The 20319-nt window shown below is 59.9% G+C and overlaps 2 protein-coding genes across 5 annotated transcripts in view; one reads left to right on the top strand and one right to left on the bottom strand.

Annotated features, from left to right (window-relative positions):
* Positions 1-339: 339 nt before the first annotated feature.
* SPATA46 (spermatogenesis associated 46) lies at positions 340-1521 on the top strand (the record flags this gene model as incomplete). Its single annotated transcript, XM_082002741.1, has 2 exons — positions 340-436; positions 1025-1521. The coding sequence occupies 2 exons, from the start codon at positions 340-342 to the stop codon at positions 1519-1521; spliced, it is 594 nt and encodes a 197-aa protein (XP_081858867.1).
* A 3120-nt stretch (positions 1522-4641) lies between these two features.
* NOS1AP (nitric oxide synthase 1 adaptor protein) overlaps positions 4642-20319 on the bottom strand; it is a gene marked incomplete at both ends in the record, with an annotated part of 37845 nt that continues 22167 nt past the window's right edge. Inside the window, 8 exons of one of the 4 annotated variants that reach the window (XM_082002691.1) lie at positions 4642-5045; positions 5626-5791; positions 9018-9185; positions 9729-9892; positions 11011-11152; positions 11375-11483; positions 12116-12189; positions 12536-12628. In XM_082002691.1, the coding sequence (XP_081858817.1) occupies positions 4642-5045; positions 5626-5791; positions 9018-9185; positions 9729-9892; positions 11011-11152; positions 11375-11483; positions 12116-12189; positions 12536-12628 (1320 nt within the window). Of the gene's footprint in view, positions 5046-5625; positions 5792-9017; positions 9228-9728; positions 9893-11010; positions 11153-11374; positions 11484-12115; positions 12190-12535; positions 12629-20319 lie in introns of all 4 variants that reach the window. The other 3 variants (XM_082002693.1, XM_082002690.1, XM_082002692.1) reach the window with 3 other exon arrangements.

Here is a 20319-nt window from a genome sequence, read left to right as displayed (position 1 = left end):
ACGCTGCTGAGCAAGGTGCACTGCTGACCCCCCGCCCAGACCTGCTACGCTGCCCATGGAGAGGGGACTTATGTGGGTCCCTTATCAGCCAGGCACCCACGAAGCAGCAGGGCTTCTCTGGGGGCACCCACAGCCTGAGCTCTGCATGGCCCACCCCACCAAGGCTCCCTCTCCAGCCCAGGCTGGCTGTTCCCTTGCACTGGCCAAGCTCCCCAGAGACCCCAGGGACTGACCCCACTGTCCAGGAGCATCCCTACACGCATGTGACATCAGCGCTTTGTGATGTCAGCTGATGATGGTGTGGGTACCACAGCGCAGGAGCCACACACTGGCTAGGCGATGGAGGGCTTTGTCCTGCCCACCATTTCCATCGGGGCCATGCCCTGCAGCACCAGGACAAGAAGCCTGGAGGCCCCGTGCCCCGCCAGCCTGCCTGGTGAGCCTGGTGCCTGCCAGCTGCGGCCAGGCGGGGGGTGCAGGCAGCCAGCACGGCCTGTGGGGAGGGGTCTGCCTCGCACCCCCAGGCATGGCCGCGGCACCGCTCAGCTGGGCATGTCCTCCTGCGCGGGTGGGAGAAGGGGACTGGGAACACCCAGGGCAGTGGGTGCCGTCTGGGGACCTGGGGGGGTCCTGCAGTCACACCCCACCTCTGAGCTACGCCAGTTTCTCCCTCATGTCTTCCCAGAAGGAATCCTCAAAGCTGTGGGCACTGCCCCCGTGAGCACCAGCTCAGCCCCCCTTGCTGCCCCCACGCCAGAGCAGCTCTCCATGGGACGGCTCCAGTGGGCTGCTGGGTGAGCCTTGTGCTGTGCCGGTGCCCCGGTGCCTGCCAGCACCCCGTACCTATCTCTACCCCGGCATCCTGTGGGTTGAGGGATGGTACCCTCCAGGCCAGGGCGGCGTACTAAGACCAGCCACCTCTGCATCCCATGGAGACAGGAAGGGTCCCCAGCACCACTCCAAGCCCCGAGGGGCCAGGCTCTTGCAGGATCCCCTGACTCACTGCAGACCCTTTTCTCCACAGCCTGCGGCCCCGCAGCCCCGCCGGGCAGCGAGATCCCTGCCCACACCTGCACCATCTACCGGCCCTGGTTCTCGCCCTACAGCTACTTCATGTCCACCAAAGGAGCCGCCCAGCAGCACCTGGGCAGCCTGTCCTCCAGCCTGCCTGCCAGAGCCCAGGAGCCCGAGGAGCCCGATGACTTCTCGGAGATCGTCTGCTCCTCCTCTGGCTCCTCGGACAAGCCCTGGTCCCCTGAGAGAGACAGGCAGGACAGCGGCAGAGCCAGCATCACGGTCCGGGACATCCTCACCGCTTCCCAGTGGCAGCCGGAACCCCAGAGTGGCTACCAGTGCATGTCATGCTGCCGCGTCTTCCCCACGCTGTGGTCGGTCAAGACCCACATCCAGCACAGCTCCCAGGAGGGCTACAGCTGCAAGGTGTACTACCGCAGGCTCAAGGCCCTGTGGGAGAAGGAGCACAAGGAGCAGAAGGGTGCAGCCCCCAGGGTGCCGGGGTAGCCCCGCCAGCGGGGCAGCCGCCACGGGAGGGCACTGCTCCATCGCTTCTGCCAGCAGCAGAATAAATTGTTTTAGGAACAGCCGGGTCTGTCTGCCTGCTGCTCTTGCCTACACAACACTTCCGACACCCTTTAAGAGAAGCTCTTCCCGACTTTTCCTTCCCCAGCAGCCAAAAATCTCCCGAGCCCCTGAAAGCGCTGCTTAGCATCTCTGCGGAGAGCTCTGCAGATGCTGGGAACGCCCTGGCACCCTTGAGCTGTCAGGTCAGCCCTGAGACGAGCCTGCGCTGCGCAGTGGCTGAAGGGGCAGGCTGAAGCCCCTCTACTCCCATTTGGGGCACCTCGCTTTCACGGCTGGCACCACTTGCACCACAAGCAAGCGTCCCGCAGGGGAGGATGCTTAGGTTGGAGGGGGTCTTGTGCAAGGCCAAGGGATGCCACCACCGGTGCAGATTCCCAGTGTGGAGCGGGAGAGAAGTCCAGAAAGAAAGAGAGTCAGGGAGAAGGAACAGACAACAGAAAGTCTTGAGAAATAGAAAGATTTATTTAGCAAAAGCCAGTCGACTAATGACAACACCCAAAGGTTAAGTGCACTTACATTGACAGGTTGGTTTCCCAGATAGATTGAGTCAACAGTTAGTAACACGACAGTTGTAGGAAAAGGAAGGACAAAAAATATAGCTATAAATCCTCAGTCAAGGTCCATAACAAAAGTAGGAGGCTAAAGAGGCGTCTTGGAGGCAGCACTGAGTTAGGAGGAGGATCATTTACACATGTACACCTGCGGCATGGCGGGACGCTGGCAGGGTCCCGTCTGGCTCCGGCAGCACCCCCTCAGCCCACGGGGCACCCGCCACCATCCCCCAGGGGTAGAGTGCCGGGCAGGAGCCCGAGCCCGCAGCTGGACCCAACAGCTCCTCGCAGGGCACTGCCTGGGCTGCGCCTGCACAGCAGGGACGGGCAGGAGCAGTGGCCTGGGGAGATGGTTCAGCCCTGCCTGCTTTCTGCGGCAGCCCAGCCTGCAGCAGACCTCCTGCCCGCTGCTGCTCCTCCCAGGCTCTCCCTTCCTCTGCCCCGCGCGTATGGCCGACCTCCTACCAGCCCCTCTCCCGCACAGTCTGTCTGCCCACATGGAAATCCCTCTCCGAGCTCACCCACGCATCTCTACCCTGCCTGTGCCATGTACTGTGTGTGCTGCCATCCCCACCTCTCCCTCCTGGTGGGACCAGCCTCACGCCCTGTGCTTTCACCTCCAAGCGCTGCGAGCTGGCAGTGGGATGCCGGGGTCCCCAGCAGAGGGGCTGGCACACCGCTGTGCCCGCAGCGGTGCGGCACAGGGCATACGGAGGCGTTGGTGGCCAGGGGACAGGAGCACCCCGGTCCCAGCCAGCACCTGCTCCCACTCTGCCCGCTCTGTGGCCGGTGCAGGGGCTCCCCTGGACACCAGGCCACTTGCTGGGGACACAGAAACATGGCCTTCCTTCCCGCTAGGACTCTAGCTCCTCACGTGGCTCCTCCCGCGGCGGAGGGCGCATAGCACAGCTCGTGCCGACCCCGGGGGTCTCACCCACACCTCACTCCTCAGCAGCCCTCAGACCCAAGGGGAACGGGGGCACAAAGAAGCAATGGACCTTCCTCAGCAGCCAGGCTGGAAGGAGAGCAAGAGCTTGTGCCCGGGAGATGCTCAGCTAGGGGTTAGGTGCAGGCAGGTCTAGCAGAGACAGAGCTGGTGAAGGCACGAGCGGAGGGAAGCAACAAAGCGAAGCAGAAGCAGGATAGGAGGGTGGATGAGGGGGAAGACAACTGTGCCAATCCCACCTTGTTAAGTGTTTCCACAAGGAGCAGGGGGGACATCAGGACTCTGGCTCACACCCCTTCAGCCATGGCCTGTTAGAGGCTGCAGCAACCGGCAGCTGATAAATGTGCTTGCAGAAAAGAGGCAAGCTCTGGATCCCTTGGAGGCTCCCACAGATGCCACGGGTCTGGTGGGGGATCCTGAGATCTTGGATTCACTTTTCTGGAGGGTGCAAACCAGAGGCACGAAGGAGCCCATCTGCAGACACCAGCAGTTTGCTCCCCACTGAGGAGCAGCAAGCAAGCGTGCCCATCCCTGTACATGGCCGATGCCAGCCCTGGTCCAAGGGAAGAGACTGCTTGGAAATGGGAGGGTTTGTCTATAAAGCAAAGCACGGAGTTTGTGGTGATGGTGGGTGCAGGGAAGTGCTTGAAAAATGTGACTTAAGAGCACCAGAAAGGCTTTGAAACCTGACAACCATGCTGAGGAGCCCAAGGACCGGGCAACGAGGGAAGGACACCCCACAGCCCCGTGCTGCGTGCCCTGGCTCCCTGCTCCTTGCCGAGCCGTGCCTTCCTCTCTGCAGTGCCCGCACGCCCTGCACCGGCCTCAGGCAGGGACAAACCCTGCCCTGGAAGTGCCACAAACACCAGCACTCTGCCAGGAGCTGCCTGCACCCAGCCACCTCTCACTCCTTCAGCTCCTTCCCAGACCCGTCCCCACTGCCCTTCGCCGCCTCAGCTCTCGCACACCCGCGCTGTCACCACCCCTGAGCGCCCTGCTAGCCCGGCCCTGGCCCCATCTCCCACCCTGGGCACCACGCGGAGTGACAGAGCCCCCGCCAGCAGCTCTGTCCCTGCTCACTGCCCCGCACTGGCTCCTCGGTCCCTCTTGTCCCTGCTCACTGCCCTGTGCCAGTTCCCCCATTCCCCCAACAAAAACCTTCGTCTGCTTTACTGCTCCCCCCTGCAGCACCACCAGCAGCAGTGGCTACTCCGGCAGCATCCGGAGGGAGCCCCTTGCTTCTGCCTGACCTCGAAACACAGCTTGCGGCGGGCTGGGGACCGGGGGGTAGCACAAGCAGCTGCCAGCTCGCTGCCCGATGCGAAGAGGGGATGCCCCAGCTCAGCACACAAGCCCATGCACGCTGGAGCATGGCACGGCTCCGTCCTCACCTCCGCACACCTCCCGGCCCTGTGCTGGAAGCCTCAGGCTCCCTCCTCCATTCCCTCTCCCTCCGGGCTGTCCTGTCCCTGCCAGGGCCGGGGGGCTACGGCCAGGGCCCACGCCAGCTCCCGGCTGCTCCGCACCACCTCCTGCCGACCCCTACACCGCAATCTCGTCCTCCAGGCTGTCGCCCAGGTCCTGCCTGGGCTGGACGTGGAGCAGGCGCAGCGGTTCCTCCTGGGACCAGGAGTCGCGCTCCTCGCTCTCGTCCGTGTTGGACTCGTACTCGGAGGCGATGCCCGACTCGCGGAATTTGATGAGCTCCAGGCTGCCCAGCGCCGGCTCCGGGGCGGGCGGCCCCGAGTCCGGCAGAAAGCGGTAGCACTCCAGCTTCACTAGACAGTCGTTCCTACCTATGGGGCTGCCCAGGGCGCTGGGGAAGCCTGAGCCAGGGCCCAGTGGCGGCGGGTGGGTGTCCTCGGGCTGCGGGGTGGTCGGGTCGCAGAGGACGGGCAGGACGTTGGAGCGGAAGGTGATCTCCAGCAGACTGTCCTGGGAGCCTGCTGCAAGAGAGGGGCACGGCTGAGAGGCAGGCAGTGCCACCACGGCTTGCCTGGGTGTCCCCCAGCCACCACGGCTGGCTGCAGCCTGGCCAGAGAAGGTCGGTCTGGGACATTTGGGTGTCAACCTCCCCACCACCACCATTTAGAGAGGCTCGTTTGATGTCACTGGTGCCAGGAGCCGCTGCTGGCCAACAAAGAGCCAGTTTTGCAGGATAAGAAGTTATCTGTCTCCCACCCCAGCTCCTGCAGGGACCCGATGGCCACATCTGCTGGAGACGAAGGTCAAGGAGGGGCTCTTGGGCAGGTAAGGAGCTGGCCTAGAGCACGCAGCCACCAGGGAAAGTGGACATATAGCTGATGGAGTTATGTGACTGCCTGTCCACACAGCCCTCCCCACGCCCCTTCCCACACTGCACGCAAGCTCCCTGCTGCATACACACAAGCCAGGCCAGAAGGGCACTAATATTCCCCTACACAAAACCACTGGAAACGCACAAAAACCTCAAGGGAAACACCCACATGCATGTCCTCCACAGACCCGGCTAGCTGCGAGGGGAGAGGAAGGGGCAGGAGCACTTACTGGTGGTGTTCCCTGCCAGCTTCAGCTCCAGCTCCTGCACCTGCTTGACCAGGAGCGAGATGTGCTGCAGCAAGTCCTTGTTCTGGAGCAGGAGCTGGTGCACGCGAGCCTGGGCCTCCAGCCGCGCCGCTGCCTCAGCAGCCAGCTGGTCCTTCAGCAAGTGGACCTGTGTGACAGGAGAGCGTGAGAGACGCTGCTCAGGGGCTGGGAACTTCAACTCCAGCTATCCCTGCTCCTCTATCCGGGCTCTCCAGCATCCCACCAAATGATCTGATGAAGAAGCCGTGCCCTGCGGGTACCCACAGACGTGATGAGGAGAGCTGGGGCAGGTGGCAAGCCCAGCGCATGGTCCCCTGGTCTCTCTGATAGAAAAGCCTGAGACTAAGGGAGGTGGTGCTGACCGAACCGTCAGTCACGCACGTGTGCCCCCAGTGCAGGAGGAAAGGGCAGACCAGGAGGAAGCCAGATGGATGCGGAAGAGAAGACACGCTCAACCGACTGGATGGTGCTGCGGCTGCACGGGGGTGCAGCCACGCGCCGCGAGCCGGCCCCGCCTGAGCTGTCTTTCCAGGCAGGTTTCCCAGAGACGGTGTTTTGCACAAGTCAGGGTCCTGCCAGCGGCGTCTGTCGCTAGCAGGGGCTGGAGCATCAGAGCTGCCCTGGAGCTGCAGGCGGCTCCGGCTGCGACAGCCACGACATGCCTGGCGCAGCGCAGACGGCAGAGCGCTGCTGAGACATGGTGGCTCTGGGGACACGAGCTGGCCGCCCATTCTGGCCCTGGGAAGCAATGCCTGGACGTTAGCCCATGGCACGTCCCATTGATTTCAGCACAACTATCCATGTGCAAGCGTCTACATCGGCAGCACCGCATCCCAGGGAGGGTGGGATGCTGCTGGACGAGACCAGCCAGAAGCCCCTGCCCAGGGGCAGCTCTCTGATCTGAGCTGGAGCCAGGAGAGCCCCGGGAGCACACCCTGGACACGGGGACAGCAGTGAGAGCCACCCGGGGGCTCAGCACCCCTCCTGCCACCCGCCCACTGCTCCTACAAGCACTCCTCTCTCCGGCAAGGACTGAGCCAGCCAGGCTCGTGGGGAACCAGGAAAGCACGGATCTAAAACCAAACAATGAAAAACCAAACACCAAAAAACCCTCCACCACAGAAAAAAAAGAGTTTTACCTCGGCCTAGAAAGTGACCTTGGGGAAGAGCGGCCAGCTCTCCGTAGCCTGCCGAAGCTGCGAGCTGCTGCTGCGGCCGCAGGGCCCAAAAGTAGCACAGCCGGGGGCCACTGCCCTCCCGGATGGGTAGCAGGAGGCGGCGGCGGGTCTGCTGGCGGGCAGGTGCTGCCTGCTTCGTCCCCAGCTGCCCGACGCAGCCAGCAAGGCGGCGGGGCAGTGCCCTTGGCAGAGCAGCGCCCTTGGCAGAGCAGCGTTGAAGCGCCATGAGCTCGGGGAGGGCAGGAGGGCAGGCAAGGGGCTGGGACTCGCAACCGTCCGTGAAGCCAGAGCAAGGGCAAGGGGTGCAATAGCTTTGAGCAGACAGAGCCCTTTTCGTTTGCCTGCGGGCCCCCAGCCAGGTGAGACACCCCACAGCACTGCCGCAGAGCCGCGGCCACCTCCTCCTCCCGCCAGCGGCGGGACAGCGGGGCACAGCAGCGCGGTGGGACGGGGACCCTCTGCCAGGCGCTGGAGGGTGAAGCTGAGACCCCAAGTCGAGCTGGCAGAGGTGGAATCACGTTTAAACGCTAAGCGGGTGCCAAAGCTCAGCGCTGGGAGCGTCAGCCTGGAAGTCATCCTTCCTCGCAGCTGGCAGCTGCCGCCACCACAGGCGCCCGCAGCAGGGCCAGGCGATGCTCAGGTGATGCCGGGAGAAGATGCGAGCGGAGCCCAAATGTCATCTCTTGCACAGCGGCAGTGGCTCGTGCCACCAACCCCCCGGGGACGAGACCCAGGAAGGACTCCTGCCCTTAATTCAAGAGAAGAGACCTTCACAGGTATCTGGAAACACCTTGCAAAAGCAAGTCTCTGGTCTAGAAGGGAACTAAATGGCATTTCATCCTCAGCCAAGTAATTTGAGGCTGAGATAATTACAGCATAGTCCCCGTAGCTATAGACCAAGCCCACATCCTGGTCAACACAGTGGATCTCCTGGCTTCGGTAGTGAAGAACTAAGCCTGCGCCCGTCACTGCGTGTTCAGAGATGAATTGACTTGGTAGAGAGCAGATAACAAGCGCCATTGACAGAGGTGTTGATGGAATGCATGCAGTAATCTGAAAGGCATTTGACATGATAGGGCCCACCTTTTTCATTACTAAATTACAATGATACAAAAATCACCACAGCGCACGCTGAAGGGATTAGAGAGTGGGTTAAGTGACAACTCCTGGGACAAGAACCACCCATTCCCACCCTGGAATGCAAGTTCCACCAGAACTCCTGGGTGGGAGAAGGTCCAGGTCCTCGGAGAGAGGGGGTGAGGCCACTGGCTGCCGTTACAGGAGCCAGCCAAGAAATGGCGCTACGCTACTTCAGGGTTTTTTTTTTTTTTTCAATCTGGAAGTAGGAAGAAAAAGAACTCGCCACTGCAAGGCTCTGCAGGCACACAAAGGCTGGGAACTACTGACGATGAGCAGTCCCTATCACAGAGGGACCCGGCTCTGCCTGGCAAGCTTTGCCTGCAGCAACGCTATACTTGGGCAGACATAAAGGATGCAGATCCCTCTTCCAAAGGGGAAAGCCACTTCCCGAACCTGTGACCCCGGAAGGCACCTGGGCCCTCGGGGCAGCAGCTCAGCCAGGAGGACCAATACTGATTTTCTGACGTGAGAAGAGGAAAGCCGCGGGAAAGCACAGACAGGGTGCTGGGGCCGACCGCTCAGGCCGGGAAGAAAGCCGAGCAATTGCAGAGAGCTCTGCGAGGGGTCAGGGAACAAGTAAAGCTACGGTAACGAGTTGGATAAAGCAGCCAGAGCTGCTTAAAGGAGAAATACCTGCATGGAGAACAAGCTGCCGGCTGCAGAGCCCAGGCAGCCGTCGGCCGGGGCTAACGCTGAGGCCAGGCATTGGCAAGTAGGCAGGGGCCAAAGGACCAAGACACCTGGTGGCGTGCAGACCTAAGCACCCCATCTTTTGTGACGGGGCCAGGGTAAATTGCCTAAATTGCCACTCCCCTCCCCTTGCTGCACAGCCCAGGAGATGGTCCCTCCCCATCCCCTGTGCCCCAGTTTCCCCCACAACCACCAGCTGAGCATCTCTGCCTGGAGGCAGCCTGCCCGCCCCGCCGAGCTGCCTTCAACGCTGCCTCCAGGCAGGGGACACTCCGGCGGCACCGAGGGGCTCAGTAGCGTGCCCCAGCCCTGCCGCTGCCCCCGGGAAAGAGCGGAGGGGAGAACCTGTGCCACAGCCACTTGTGTCTGCTGCTGCTGCTGCTGCAGGAGCTGCTGGAGAAGCTGCATTTGGTGGTGGGCAGAGAGGGGCGTCCCCAGGTCGGGCAGCTGGGCAGACGAGGGCAGCAGCATCTTGGGCGATGCTGTCAGGATATCTTCAGGGTGGAGGCAGCCCTGCAAAACACCGACGTCGAAAGTGTGATCCCGTGCCCCTTGCTGCGGAGAGCCGCCAGGCGCACATGGGCTGCAGCAGAGAGCAGCCCCCCAAAATACCCAGGAAAGAAGCTGCTGCGTTCAAAGCAAATGCACACTTTGCTGGGGGTGCTGAAAAACTTAGCAGAGGGTATTTTTCCAGTTTTGACAACAGCCCAAATACTTTTGTAGAAAATTCGCAAAAAGGCTGATGCTTCCCAGGGGAATTTCCACTGTATCAAAAAAAAAATTTTTTTTTTTTTGGGGGGTGGAAAAAAATCCCAATCAGCTCTGCCCCAGACGCTTTCCGTGTGGCTGCACATAGCTGAGCCTCGGCACAGAGCTCACCGGGAGCGCCCCGGGCCCTGAGCCAAAGGGCAGCCCTGCGGCGGCGGCCGGCTTTGATCCTGGCCTCGGGGAATGCTGCACAATCCCTCCTGATCCCCAGGCCCCCGGGATGCACATCCGAGCCGTGGGGCTGGGGCTGCGTCGTGCCCTGGGAGTGGAGGGCAGGGACCCACGCACCTTGGTGTCGGCGTAGGCGCTCGTCTCCTTGCCCACGGCGTCGAGGTCAGTCACGCCGCGGCTGAAGTCGAGGATGTCGGCTCCGGGCAGCGGCAGCTCCACAGCGTCGATGTCCGTCTCCTCCGCCGAGGCGGCCGCCCTCTCTGCACCGGCGAGGCGGCAGGCTGCGGAAACGGCGTCAGAGCGGAGCGCAGCCCGCTTGGAGCGGGAGCTTGCCACGCTGCGCCCATGGTACGGCGAGCGACGCCCACCGGTCGGTCCCCACCACCCCCATGGCACCCACCCTCCAGCGCTGGGGGAAGCAGGCACAGGGTGATACGGCTCTGCTTCCTGCTGCTGCTTGGGACGGGGCTGGCGGCCAGAACACACCCAGCCTCAGTACACCAAACCTGGGGAACAGCAGCCAAAACCCCTGACGTGGGACAAAAGGGCCATCGAGAGCAGAAGACACAGAGAAAGCCAAAGAAAGGCAAACAAGAGATTACGGGGGTGGGAATAAAAAAAAAAAACCCCCACGGATTCTCAGAAATCCCCAGGGAACTGCAAACCGTGGCTGGGACATTGTGTGGAGGAAAACCAAACAATGAGCGGTCCAGGACAGCCCAGTGATTAGGTCATCCTGACAGCGCTGGTTCCAGAGGCAAGCAGGAAACTGCGGCACAGCCCAGGCTGCTCCTGCCGGGACGAGGGGGACCCAGCATCCAGCAGGGACGGCAGGGCAGGGCAGGCAGCCCACAAGCAGACGGGCAGCAGGACCCCCCAGCATCCTGATGGGCACTGGAGGCATTTGACCAACCTCTTGCGAAACATCTGCCTCCCCTCCAGCGCAGCTCCCCGGGGCCCCGCAGAGCCTGGGGTGACGGGGTTGGACCAGCAGACCCCAGCCAGGAGCGTTCATCCCTGCACCCTCTGCCCACCGCGCTGAGAAAGGGGGGACATCGGGACACGGGGAAGGTCCGTGCTTAGGGCCTCCTCTGTGGAAGCAGCGAGGAGATGTTTACAGCCGAGCACAGCATACGTGGGCGCCCAGCAGAGTCCCGGGCACTGCTAATGGGTTCCCAGCAAGGGGGACGTCTGCGAGGATGACGGCTAACACCTAGCGAAGGCTCCTTGCTGGGAAAGATCCCAGCGTGAGCCCAAGTCACCACAGGCCAGATTGCTGTGCAAATCCGTTCCCCGCAGGTGTCAGCCAGCAAGGTATGGGAAGACGGTGACACTGCAGACCGTGTCTGCCAGGCTCCAGGACCCCCGCCCCGTCCCTGCCTCCGCCCTTGCAGAATACCTGGGACATCCAGGTCATCCTCATTCCTCTCGCTGTCTCCATCCTCCTGCCCATCCGCATTCTGCTGGGTGTGCTGCAGGCTCAGCTTGTGGCAGACCTCGAACGCCTGCCCCACTGTCCGGACGATGCGCATGGCTTGGCTCTGCGGCAGGCGAGGAGAGGAGGAGCGCAACCTTAGCTGGGCTGCCGCTGCCCTCCCCGGCCTGGCACAGCTCTCGGGGGTCTCCGAGCGCGGCCGCGGGCACCAAAGCTCAGCTCACCGCAGTGCTCCGGGCCGCCCGCTGCAGCGCAGTGCCACGGCGTCCTGCGCCTGCCGCCCCACCGAGACCCCGCGATGGCGGGATGCGAGTCCCAGCACCTTTACCTTCTTCTTGGATTTGAAGACGTTGCACCTGAAGACATTGCTAGACCCATCCCTGGCAATGTAGCTGAAGATCTTGAGGTCCTGGGAGTCGTGAGAGACGTAGAATATCCTGCAAGGACGGGAAGGAGGGGAGGATATCGTCTACAAATGCACGTGTTACCCACAGTGCAGACAGGCAAGGCCACAGTCAGCGCTTCCCAGGGCACGTCCCGGGGCGCTGGCAGATGCCCAGCCTCTGCAGCACATCCCTGCTACAGCCCATCAGAAACCTTTTTGGCAGTGGTTTTGCCTTGGCTGGGAAAATTAGCCTGCTGACTCAGCAGCAGCAAGCGTTTTGCGAAAGCGGCACGCTCAACCCCCGGGTTTCTCTGCTCAAACCCCAGGGACAGAGCTGGTGGCCCGGGAGCCCTCCAGGGACCCAGGAGAGCAAACCTCACTGCCTGCTCGGAGAGCTGGCCTCCTCGCTCGGGCACCTGCCGTCCCCTCCCCGGCACGGCTGGGGCCGTTCCTCGCTCCCGTTCCGCTCCCCCGGGACACAGAGGACCCGTGCTCTCAGCTTTTGCCAGTGAGATGGAGGAAGAGAGCTGGGCTTTTGGAGAGCGCGGCAAGCGAGGGGAGCTGCCCTCTGCGGGGACGGCGGTGGCTCCCCATGGTCAGTCCCCAGCACGGTGCTGGTGTGGCACGGGGCAAACGGCACGGCAGAGCCACCCGAGTCTCCATCCCCTCAGCGAGCAGGCTTACCTGTAGATGGGATCGTGCATGACAAGCATTTTGTTCTCGTCCCAGGCCCATTCTTTTTTCTGCAATGAAAGAAGCTGAAAATGAGTACGTCAGACGCTGCCCTTGAGATCAAGGACAGGGCAGAGACAGTCCAGGGACAGACCTGGGAAGCTCTTGTCACAGCTCTGCTGCCACTCCCCTGCAACCTTTTGCCGAGGGCTGGGTCCTGCGGGGGACCGGCGATGTCCCACCCCACCTCCCCACGGGGCCGCCACGAGTCCCTTCTACACCTTCATCAGGACCGGCCCAGCCACCCCACGGGAACTCGGCGCATCCATGGCCAATCCCCCTCCCTCTCCCAGCCCACCATGATCTCCCAGGACTTCAAGGTCCCTGCACGGTGAGGGGAGGGCTCCTGCCCCAGGGACCAGGGCTGCCTACCTTCTTCTTCTTCTTCAGGATGACCTTCACGCCGTCCACTGACACGATAAGACTCACTTTCTTCTTCTTGATGTTCTTGGCTTTAAACTCATACTGCGGGAGACAGAAGAGAACACCCCAATTAGCTTTCCTGCACCAGGAAAGCCCGAGGGATGGCTGAAGAGGCTCCGATGGGAAGGGGCGAGAGGGACAGGGAAAGATTTCCCCGACCTCACATGCCTCCCTGAGCCCGTGCCTGCATCACCCTGTGCACCCATGCCTGGGCAGGATGGGGACCTTTTCTGCCCCGCAGTGTCCCCGTGCCCAGCATCTGGAGGAGCACGCCCCGAAGCAATCCAGCCCCCGGGTGTGGGTAACGCTTTGCTCAGCCCAGGATGCCGCTGGGAATGTTACCTCGTGTTTCAAAGGCACTTGCTCTGCCCCTCCAAAGGGCTGTACCTCCCCGGAGAGGGACCACCACCTCCCCAGCCCTGCCAGCCCCCGGGGCTCCGCAGCCTGGCCGGGTTTGCCCCGCTGGCTTGTGGCCACTGCTGAGCTCTGGTAAGACAAACCTGATTTTGAGTGGGGCTTTTTAGGGGCTTGGTATAAAACTGAAGATGATTGCCGAGGACTCTGTGAACCTCTCCAGGGGAGATGGGATAAGGCAATTACCCACTTTGATTAGAACTCACTGGCCAGGAAAAAAACCCAACAGGAACTTCCAAAGATGAGTGACTAAACACAAAACCCCGGTCCAGCCCCAGGGAGAGAATGAGATTCCCCAAATCCAGACACTTTTGCATTCAGAGTCTTACAAGCAGGGAGGGGGCGGACGGGGGAGTAGGCTAGATGAGCAGCTGAGGCTGAGCAACCTCCTGCTGTGGGACTTTTGGGGAGTCCCATAACCCGTCTACCACGGCTGCACCCACAGCAGGTACCTGGTGTGCTGGTCCCACACGCAGGGTGCTGTGCACAGCCGTGGGGACAGACCCTCTGTGCCCACCCAGCAGCAGAAAAGCCCCGCGTGCTGCACCCTGCACCCCCGAGGAAGAGGAATTTAATTAATCCTCTCGTGATTTCGCCAGTCTCGCTGCAGAGGGAGCACAGGGCAGGCGCCCCGACGCAAAGCCCTGCCTCCGGTCTGCGCCGAGCCTCAGCGTGACATTTCCAGCGCTGCATGATGTATTAACTTTGGCAGCCAGAGCCAGCAGGCAGGAAAAGCTGCTGGCCCTGACCTGCAATCGAATGATAAAAGACCTGAAAGTACAATTCCTCAAAGCCATTTTAAAGTCGCCGATGGGGACGGGAGATAGAGATGACTCAGAAAACAGCGGAGAGGCGGGAGGGGGGTGCGTGGTAACGCAGCTCTGCCCTCCCCAGCGCACAGACCAGGCAAGTTGTGCAAGCCCACCCGCTTTGTGGCTGAAGCCACGGTGATGGGCTGGAGAAAGCGGAGCTCAGGCTCCCACCATGGGTACAGCCAGCCTCAAAATCCCCAGCATATGCCCATATGCTGCTTGCAAGGCTTATTCCTCATGGAGAAGGGTCTCGCCAAAAGGCGAGTCCTCCAATGAAGACCCCACAGGGGTGGGTTTCCAAGTCCCATCTCTCGTACTCCCCTTCCCCGTCATTACAAGCAGAGGGGAAACTGCATCCAAGAGCCCCCACTCTGTGCCTTGCCAAGACACCAGACCAGTGCTGAGATGACAGCAGCATGTCTGGTACCCGACACTACAGAAATGTCTTGTTTTAGCCCTGAAAAGGTGAGCTCTAGCCCGGCTACCTTGCAGTAATTAACCCAGCAGCTTCTGAAGCTCTGCACGTGGTTTTTCCAGGAGCGGTGGGCTGAGCTGGATGCTCTCCGCGGCACCCAGAGCGACTGCACGGCACCTCGCGGAGCTGCAGCCTGATTTATTGGTCCCAACCATCATTGATTATCAACATCAAGTTGCACTTCCGAGCTGCTGGCGGCATGTGGTTTCTATTCTGGGCGACCCCAAGTCCTAATTAATGTGGGCTTGGGAGAGACAGCAACCCTGAAAAATATCTCAGGGTTAGAGAGACTATTTTTACTCTGGGTTTTGGGTGAGTAACAGCCCCAGGACAGCAACGCAGACGGGCCAGGACGTTTCAGCAAAGATGCTACCCAGCCCCGGCACGCGTTTCAGGGACGGAATCAGCGCAGAGCTCTTCAGAGAGGCTTCCGCAATCCTTGGCTGCAGGCGAGGGATTCCGCCTGGGCTCGCCCCGCGCCCGGCAGAGGCGAGTGCCACGGGGAACGCTGCCCTGTTTCCGCCACGTGGAAGCCGACGTCCCCCGGTGCTGGCAGCTCACAGCAAAACTCCAGCAAGCACCGACGGGAGCGAAGTCGTCGAATTCTCGGAAGGGACGACCGGCCGGATTTGTTAAGCTCTCGCATAAATCCAGGCCTTCATCCTGGCGCCGAGGTGAGAACCAGGTGCCTTGGCAAGGCCAAGCCACGTGCTTCGAGCGCGACCGCACGCCCTGCCGCGAGCAGAGCTCGTTAGCGCAATCACTCCGGCCAGCCAGGGCGCTCCTTGGGATGCGTCGCCCATGCGACGAAGCGCAGCTCCAGGCAATAAAACACTAATGAGCTCATGCCCAGTGGGGCTCTAATGAATCTCTAGCTGTAATTTCATAACAAATTAGCAAGGAAGAGGAGTCAGTAACACGGCAATTCGGCCGCGCCGCCGCTCGCGCCCCTGGGCTGCGTGGGGCAGGCAGCCGAGTCCCACGGGCCAGGCGATGCGTGAACCGATTTTGAGGGGCTTTCAAATTTGAGTTTGGGTAAATAGGGGCAAGAAGGGAGGAAAAGCACCCAGGAGAGAGGGGCAGCAGACCAAGCTGAGAGGGAGCACGTACGGCTCCGCAGAGATCTGCTGGGTCTGCCCATGTTGTGTCAACACAGAATCACAGAACCATTTAGGTTGGAGAAGATCTTTAAGATCATTGAGCCCAACCGTTAACCCAGCACTGCCAAGTCCGCCGCTAAGCACCACATCTACACACCCTTCCTTTCGCTGTGAAGTGGAGAGAGAACGCCTACGAAGGATGCAAAGCATTAGGGTTTTACCTTTCCCTGTTGCTGGGAGGAGAGCAGAGGCAATGGCGTGGCTGGAGACGACACCGAAGGGACTCCGAGAGCGGCCACATCCCAAACCGGTGGGCAGCAGCTGACCCAGAGGAGCAGAACACCCGCAGGCCTCCAGGGAGGTTGGTCCAACGCCATACAACCCTCGCTGGAATACCCCCCGCACCCTCAAAGCTGCGCTAAAAATGGCACCATCGCTGCTACCCGGCTTCTCGCCCCCAGCCCGTCGCAAAACCGCGGGCGCAGCCCAGCAGCCGCGGGGTTCCGCCAAGCTGCTGCCGCGAGGGGCCGGGCAGGCAGCCGGGGGACAGCACTGCGCCCCGCGCTCGGGATGCGGCGTTCTGCTTTGGGGTGACTCTCTCCCCCTCCGGTTTCACACCGTGTCGCGTTTCACCGGATTACTTACAAATAACTGAAGGGTCAGAAGGGCTTGCTTGACTTTCAAGCCAGGTAGTTTGCCCGTCTTGGGCACAGTTCTGGGTTTTGAAATATCTGTAACAACACTACAAGTCTGGGTTAATTATATTAAATCTTGGCTACGGCAATGAGGCAATCCCAGAAGACATGTAATTTCAGCGGAAGGCACAGAAAATGGAAAGAGCAACAGAGAAACCCTTCTGATCCTGGCCTTGCACAGCTCCACAGTCGGTCTCCGGCTGAGCCTCTAAGCACTCCGCTAAAATTTTTAAGCGAAGATTGAAAATGGACATTTGAGATATGCCAAAGTTATATATACCAAAAAAGAAATCATTCAAGAAAAAAGTAAAGGTGGTCTCACTAATGAAGAAGAACTAGTAGATCACTTGTAAACTCCAGCCAGCTAAAAAGTGAATAAAGATTACCGTTTCATTTTACAGTGTCCACAAAAAAACATCTTTGGCTTCTCAATTAGAAAAGAAACGTCTACTTCATCAGAGCACAAGAGCCTTACCATCGACCTCAGGTTAGCGGGAGTCTATTTTCAACAGCTGTCGTTTATGCGGAGTTCGCTATTTAAATAACTTTAGATGGAAAATAATGGCAGCTGGTGCACGCATCATTGCGCACCACATTCCTCCTGCGGGGTATTAAAATTGCCCTTTCTGCAAAAAAGAGTAACATATGTTGCTTAATAAAGAGCGCATGTACCCTTGTCAGACTGGAGTAAAATTACGTATGAATCCGAGTGCGATGGGTATGCGTGAAAGGCAAGAAAAACTCAGAGCCTTAAGAAACACGTTACCTGTCCCTGTCGCGTTGTTGCTACACGGTAAAAGCGTAAGAAAACTCGTAACCACGCGCCGCACGCTAGGTTAGGCAGAGCAGACACTGAAGAGAGGCGATGCCTTTCGAGTTTCATCATCCCGCCGCGTTCACAAGCATCTGAGAAAGGTTAACCTGAATAAAAAGTCCCTCACTTGCATTCCATCGTCCCTAAACCGCAGCAGGTTCAGATTTCAGTCTGCCCGCTCGCCTTCTCCACCAGTGAAGGAAGGTACTGGGAATGCTGCATGGTCAGGAAATTTTTAATGGCAGTGCACCCAAATGCATTGAGCTGTCCCTGTGCCCTTCCATCCTCTATCCCCCTCCTCCTCAAAAAAAACAAAACAAAACAAAACAAAACAGGATTACAAGCTTGGGAAAGAGCACTGGTCTGAGAATTCAATTAATAGGGAAAAAGCAATTACCACTTCCACTGCTACTCTGCTAGCTCGGGGAGGCGGGGGGGATCTGTGTTAGGGAAAAAAGCATAGAAGGGGATGTATTTTTTCTGGGAAAACTGTATTTCTTTGTGTTCAGACAGTACGGACATGAAACTCAGAGCAAAGCCGGATCCCCGGAGCCACCTTTGCTGAACGCCAAGGGCTGGCTGTCAAGGGCGTCGCGACGTGAGCCGCCCGAGCTCCGACCTCAGCCTGCGGCCATGCCCCCGCAGCTCTCCCGCGGCCCGCTTCCTCGCCGGAGCAATGCGCCAGCGCAGGGCCGGCAGGGCCCGGGCAGGGGGTCCCGGGCAGGGGGTCCCGGGCATGGGGTCCCGGGCAGGGGGTCCCGGGCAGGGGGCTGGACGCCGGTGCCCACCTCCCTCCGCGCCCCGCGGCAGCTCCTCCTCGCCGCTGGCTGGCACAGCAGCTAATAAAGTACCTTCAGAGTTAGACTTTCACCCAAGGTCAGCTCAGGCTAAGGAAAGACACGGCAGACTAGCGAAGGCTTTCCCAGCGCTTTGTGGGGAGGAGCGGTACTGTTCTCTTGACGAAGAATTAACTTATTACAAAATGACAGCTGAGCTGGCGTTCAACCGGCACGGGCTCCACGGCTCCGAGAATTAATGACTGGGGAGGAACAACGCACCTCACCATTTCTGTGGATGAAAACACAGGGAATGAAGGTAAATCTCGGGAACGCCCAGGAGATCAGGCGTAACCCGCAGGAGGGAAGCCTGAGAAACCTCGCTGGGAACCTAAGAGCAGGAATTGGGAGGAACGGGAAACGGCAGCACCACGCAGGGGACGAGGATTTCGCTTTACTGAACCACACAAGTTAATGGCACCGACGCCGGTGCCCTCGGATGACTCGCAGCCACCCGCGGGCTGTGCGGGAAAGAGAAGCCGGGAGGCATCGCTCCCTTCCGCTGCGGGTTGCTGTCCCGAAAGCAGAAAGGCACCGGCCAGCCTGCCCCGGCCCGCGTCTGCCCCGTGCATCGCCCAGCTCTGCTGGGGCAGCAGCGACGTCGGGGGATAAAGCGGCTGGAAAGCGGGATACCTCCCAGGAGAGTGGCGAGCTTCGTCCAAGAGGCATTTCAAATTTCAAATTTTGAACAAGGCTTCAAAATATCTGACAGTCCACCTTCCTGCATGCACTTTAAGCCCATGAGGGACTCATGCTGGTTGGAGGGGAGCACACGGGAGTATGTGCTTAGCCTACTAATCTGATCAGCAATAAATGGACTAAACCCCATTTTTAGAAGACTGCCTTAAGCCACCCTACCGAAGTGCTGCACTGCTGCCCGTGTCTTTTCGAGGGCTCCCCTGACCCTTCGCCCCGGGCATGCGATCCCACGGTGGCTCCGGTGAGGATGCATTACCACCCCAGTTCCCACGCACGGCTGTGCGGTACGTGCCTGGCCGTGGTCATGCCCGTGCCCACGCCCCAGCAGGGCGCTCGCCCATGGGACGCCAGCAGCACCTCCCTGCTCCTTCCCGGAGCTGGGAGACAAAGGGGCGAGGACAGCGGGCGGATTTAGGGATCCCCTCAGTGTGGCCACTTTGCTTGTGCTCCCCTCTCCTGCCGCCAAAACTTGGGACCTACCAGCCTGCAGCGCTCGCATCTGCGGTGGGGATGGCTCCCATCGTGAGGCACGCAGTCACAGAGACATTTGGGAGCAGGACCACGGTTCCCACTAGCTCCGTCAGCAAACTGCCGGCATGGCATGGGCAAACGTGCCGGACACCTCTGCCATCCTGCCAGCTTGGGTTTGAGCGGCTCCTCAGGCTTAAATTTCCCCCGTCACCCTGCCTACACCCCAGTGCTGGTGGCTTTGGCAGTAGCTAGACTTTAATCAAAGGGCACAGTATTTGGAAGGAGTAATGACACATTGGATGCTCGTTCTTGGGCTTAACGATGCTTTTTAAAACTCTTCCACAGTTCCTCAGAGCTTGCATTCGCACATACGATAAAATGCGGCTCCGAGGTGTATGTGTTTGTCTGCAATAAGAGATGATTTTGGTTTGTACTGACAAGGTCAGTGCCTATTTTCCCATCCAACTTCAGGTTTAATTTTGGTAACCGTCTGTTGACGGTGGTGAGTACTGATGGGTATAAATGGGAATCAGTCTAAAAATACCCATGCTGTGAGAGCAGCAGAGCAGAGTTAAGGTTGCTGCTTTGAAACAATCCCTGGATCAGCACATACCCATTTATCACACAAAATACGTTTTCCAATAACATTGAATACTTCACAATAAATTCCTTCTGCTCGGTTTGCTATTTCCTACCAGGCAGCTGCCTCGATCCACTTCCTCCAGCCTCCCCTCACTGCCTCCAGGTTTCATCAGTTGAGGTGGCAAACTGGGACACATACGCAGGCCAGCTTCGGTCTAAGCGGTTTCACAGGAATCTCAGATTCCTGAGAAATCAGAACCGCTAAAAATTAAATCAATATCAGTCATAGGGTTAAATGGAGAAAGGTCCTCTAGGTAACAGCTTATTCTCACCCCCTCTTTTGCAGACTTCCATTTAGAAGATGATTTACCTCCCTTACAAGAAATCCTTCGGGGTTCCACACCTCCCTGCCCCAGTCTTCAAGTGTTGTGGGTTTTTTAAAAAAAAAACAAACACCTTAGAACGAGAGATTCAAAGGAGACCTGAGGCGCATCGGTGTGCCTCCCCTCGCGAGGCAGCCTGCAGCCGCCCCGCGTGCGGTGGGAGCCCGGCGCCGCGCAGGGCGCGCGGCAGCAGGGAGCGCGCGCCGGACGCAGCCGGCGGTGCGGGAGCACGCTGCCAGCAACGTCCCTCAGCTCCGGGCAGCCGCTCAAAGCCACCGACAGGTCCCCGCGCACGCGTTACTGTTCGCTTCACCGGGGGCTTAACTAATACCGAGCTTAGAAGAGAAAGCTGGGGACCCCGTTCTCCCCCAGCTCGGGCACCCGCAGCGACGGCTCCGAGCAGGAGCGACCGCTCACGGGCTGGGAACAGCGGCGCTTCTCAGCCAGGCATG

The sequence above is a fragment of the Phaethon aethereus genome (assembly GCF_964289735.1).
Source record: "Phaethon aethereus genome assembly, chromosome: 8".
Lineage (NCBI taxonomy): Eukaryota > Metazoa > Chordata > Aves > Phaethontiformes > Phaethontidae > Phaethon > Phaethon aethereus.
This window is presented reverse-complemented; position numbering and strand designations above follow the sequence as displayed.